This window comes from Henckelia pumila, chromosome 4, assembly GCF_033568475.1.
Source record: "Henckelia pumila isolate YLH828 chromosome 4, ASM3356847v2, whole genome shotgun sequence".
Lineage (NCBI taxonomy): Eukaryota > Viridiplantae > Streptophyta > Magnoliopsida > Lamiales > Gesneriaceae > Henckelia > Henckelia pumila.
The window spans coordinates 44,267,233-44,271,914 of NC_133123.1; the positions used below are offsets into that span (position 1 = coordinate 44,267,233).

Sequence of the window (4,682 nt, forward strand, 5' to 3'; positions counted from 1 at the left end):
TATATTACAGTACAACAAGACTACTACACTCGTTCTCTTTTGCTCCCATATATTTAACTTTCTGATTATATTTTTAAAAATATATATTTTTTAAACGAATGGAAATGTGAAAGCATGACAATGCGTCTAAATATGAGTTGAACTAGATATAAATTATTTCACATCAAAGAGTTCGTACTTGGCACGTTAATTATTTTTAGAACTTTTTGTTTTTATTGAGAGGTGGAATTGCTGATTCATTATTTCAAGAATTAAAATGTTATTTTGTTTTATATAACCGAACGATATATGTGATTAACATTGTCACTTTTTTTTTTTGGTGAAACTTTCTATTTTCGACCTTATCTTAAAATGACAACGTACAACAATTTTCCAAACTAAAAGTAAGAATTTTCTCATCTAAAATTATTACAAAGCAAAAAAAACAAAAACAAAATATAATTCCTACAACAAAATTTTAAAGATCGTAATTGTCACATATCTTATACAACAGTACCTATCTTCACAATACATGGTTCGAATTCTCATTTCCCTTTTTCTACAACATATATATATAAAAACAAGTACTATATATATCCCCCTTCATTTCGATGCCGGAGCATGGCCGTTTCCGGCGGCCACCACCGCCATCTCCTCCTCCGCCGCGGCCCTCTCCCCCTCCTCCCGGAACTTCTTATATATATCACTCTGATAAAATTTCCTAGTCCTAAAAACCAAGATAAGCGAAACCATTGCCCCAAAAACAGTGGCCACAGTTATTATAACAAAAGCTAGCTTAAAGCACTCCACCCCAACACAATCCAGGTCCTCCCCCTTCAACCGCTGCCGGCCCGCGGCCCTCAGCTGCTTCTCAGCCTCCTTATCATACAAATGGCCCGCGACCCTCACGTTCAACAGATATGATCCGATGGGGCTCGCGACGGAGCCGAAATTGTACAGAGTGGAGTAGTATTTGAGCCCGAAAAGCTCCGAGATTATGGCGAAAAGCAGAGGCCATTGAGCGCCGAAAGAGAAGCCTATGATGACTGATGCGAAGTAGAGGCCATTGGGGACATCGAAAGCTATCAACAAATGGCCGATGCATGAGATCAAGAGAATCAAAGTGAGAGCCAAAGGCCTTGGAAACTTGAACTTTTTCAAGAAATGTTCGGAGCCGAAACCTGCCACCACTCTTCCAAGATAATTCCATATACTCACAAGCGAAACGAATGTGCTTATGCTCTTATCCGGGTACCCTAGCGAAGCCCCGATCTGTCCCAAGTTATCTATCGCCGTTAAAGTTCCACCAACTCCGCAGATTGTGGCCATGAACAGAATCAGCATGTCCAGGCTGAAAAGGGCTTGTAAAATAGTGTAATCTTCGCCTCTTTCCGGCGGGTTGAAAATGCTTCTGGGGTTCCAGCAAGATATATTCTTTTCTTGGTTTTGATCAATATCAGCCGGTGGTGTGGCGGTTGTGGCCACCGCCGGCGGCGGCGGCGGCTCTGCAGTGGTGATCTTTAGCTCGGGAAGGTTTTCCAAACGTTGTTTCTTCTTCCTCCATAGATTGATCTCTTCTTTCACTACGATAGCCATCGGCAGGAAGAGCAAGCCAACAACCATGGCCGCACTTGCCACAAACTCCCCTCGTCCGAAGTTGAATTGTTTCTGTAGTATGATGGCCACCATTATGAATCCAGCTAGCCCGAGTGAAACGTACAAGAATCTGTAGAAAACCTTCAGCTCGTGAGCTTGCCGAACCACCTTCAATATCCTTATCGTTCGGAGGAAGACGATGGATATCGCGGCGGGGAGCCAGCCGATGAGGAGAATCAAAGATCTAGCATCACTCTTGTATATTGCATGGAATATCTGAGTGATGATCGCCCCGCTCAACCCCACGAATCCCTTCAGAAGCCCGAGAACCGCGCCGCGGCTCTCCGGGAAGTTCTTGACGCACGTGACCAGCGCTCCGGTGTTGGCGAACGACTGCGAGTTGGCGCCGATGCATATGTAGAGGCACATGTGCCAAACTTTGGGGTTGGATATCTTCCCGGTGACGGCCAGCCACATCATGAAGTAGCCGAAGAAGTTGAGCACCGCCCCTATAGACAGCACGACCCACGGCGGCGTCACCTCGTTGATCAGGCCGGAGAGTACTCCGACGTTGGCGCCGAGGTCCTTGAAGAAACTAAGGAGGTTGAGGGTTGTTTGGTCGTATCCTAGGGACTTCTTCAGTTCCTTGGAGTAGAGGCCGAACATGTACGTGGCTCCGGCCGCCGACATGATGAGGGTGGTGGCGAACACCATGAACCACCGTCCTTTGAGGACTAGGACGGTGAAGGATCGCATGCTCGGCCACCCGCCGTTGGCCGCTGCGAAAACCATGTTAACTAATATATTAATTATATATGTGTGAGTACAACAAAAAACTCCTAAAGATTGGTGTTATATGTTGTCATAAGATCGGTTGTTTTGGAAGGATTGGTTGAATATGTGTAAGATTCAAGATTGTATATATGAAGATATGGATTTATAGAAGGTGGGGTATATATATACAGAGTTTCGTTCAATTTGTTGGGATTTTAATTTATAACAGAAAAATGTATGTTGTAAAAATATTATATAAATTTTTATATTTAATTTTGAGGGTATATGCAACTGTTGGGGTAGGCCCTTGATTACGTTTATATGATTAGAAAAGTGATGGGGAAATTAAAGGGAAGTAGGAAGACTTTGTAGTTGACTACAGAGCAAGCGTGGTTCAAGGAAAGGAAAGGGAAAGGAAAGAAAGGGTGATTTTATATTACACCCGCTGAAACACTTTCTATTTTTTTTTAAAGATGTTTGTCCTAAATGAAAAAAAAAATATCATGTTAAATGACAAAAAAAATACAGGCAGGTTCACATAATTTTTTTTCATCAAGATGTTCTTAATAAAAAATATAAAATAAGTGTATCTCATCTGGTGTAGCATAAAATCCCCTTTTCGAATATATAGAATAGTAGATGCCAAATCCTGGCTGGAAGAAATTTCATGGCCATTATGTGAGAAACTACCTAGCAAGTACGATATCAAATAAATAATTAGTGGATTCCGAAATATTCATTTTAGTCCTTTAATTTGTTATATCATCGGTGTGTTTGGATATATTTAAAAATAAAAATTGAATTTCAAATCCAAGGAATTGAAATTTATTTTAGTGTTAGGCAAAAATTTAAAATATAATGGTAGAAATTAATGATAATATCGATTTTGAATAAATGGTCTTTCGAATTTTTTTAAAGAATATCTAAAATTTATGAGTAAGTTTTATATATTTTATTATTTTATTATTTTTAAACCTCAAGTTAAATCTCATGAAATCCGACCGATTTTGTAAAAATTTTGTTTAGATTTTTTTTGACAAAAAACTTGTAACTTTATTGAATACGATAAATATCAGTAATTATAAGAGTGACCAGCTAATTAAGAAAACTTCCAAGCGACCAACAAAAAGGTTCAAGGGAAGAACAAACTAATTTTAGCTAAAAAATGTGCCACAAAATTGGTCGTTCTCTGAGCATGTAACAATGAGACTATACCGAGGTCTGAAAGTAGAGAAATTTTGTTTAGTTAAATGAAATCTCATCAATACCAATCTTATTTTGAAATCTCATTTTACCAAACACTGAAACAATATCCAATCAAATCCCCTCCAAATCCATTCCACCAAACACAATATATGTTTTTTTCTCCAATCTGTAAAATTGGTCTTACTCGTGTAATTTTGTTTGTTTTTTCGGGTTTTATTTCTTTTTTGTTGAAGTGTGCTGCCAAATATGTCAGCATTTTTTCTTATTACACGTAATCATTTTTCAGTTTCACTTCATCGTTATGTTGTAAATAAGGTATGAATGCAATCAAATTTAAAATGAAATAAAAATAGGATGTGTTGAATCCGATATTTTGGTGATAACAAACAACAACTCATTGTATAGGAATGTGCTGCCAACCATTGTATTTCAGGAACCTACTACAACTTCTACCGAAAGCTTGTCAACCGCCTTTGCTCTCGACCGGCTGAAGTCACAAGCCTATCAACTGGCTATCAAGACCAGCAGAGGATAAATCTATCTACCGGAAGCTTGTCAACCGCCTTTATCTCTCGACCGGCTGAAGTCACAAGCCTATCAACTGGCTATCAAGACCAGCAGAGGATAAATCTATCTACCAGAAGCTTGTCAACCGCCTTTATCTCTCGACCGGTTGAAGTCACAAGCTTATCGACTGGTTATTCAAACCAGCAGAGGACAAATATCTCTACCGGTAGAATGCCAACTGCCTATCTAGATATCTCGAGACAAGTACCTATGACAAGATGTTCTTTGCAGGATCTTTTATTAAAAGCAGAACCGGCGTTTCAGAAGATTTGTTGACTCCTGCAAATCAAGACAACAGGTTGTACCAAAATGACAAAAACACAGAATGACTGCAGATAAAGCATTCGACCGTTTATTCCAGTTTTGGACCCTGGAAGTTGTCTGCAGTGTACGATCCTCATGCAGAATCATCAATGCATTTATGAGCATTAAATGTGCATTCAATGCAGCATCAGAACGTTCAAAATAAAGACGTTGATGATTGACCTATATAAAGGGAAGATTGCTCAAACAACAACAAGAAGTGATACGAGACAACGAAGAGAGACAAGCAACTCAGA

At 39.4% G+C, this 4,682-nt stretch overlaps 1 protein-coding gene across 1 annotated transcript; it reads right to left on the reverse strand.

Moving 5' to 3' along the window:
- Positions 1–413: 413 nt before the first annotated feature.
- On the reverse strand, positions 414–2,527 carry LOC140864591 (protein NUCLEAR FUSION DEFECTIVE 4). The gene has a single exon (XM_073268869.1). The coding sequence runs from the start codon at positions 2,365–2,367 to the stop codon at positions 583–585; it is 1,785 nt and encodes a 594-aa protein (XP_073124970.1). The 5' UTR covers positions 2,368–2,527; the 3' UTR covers positions 414–582.
- Positions 2,528–4,682: the final 2,155 nt, after the last annotated feature.

Coding starts and splice junctions, on each gene's coding strand:
- LOC140864591 (XM_073268869.1), bottom strand. CDS start 2,367: ATGGTTTTCGCAGCGGCCAACGGCGGGTGGCCGAGCATGCGATCCTTC.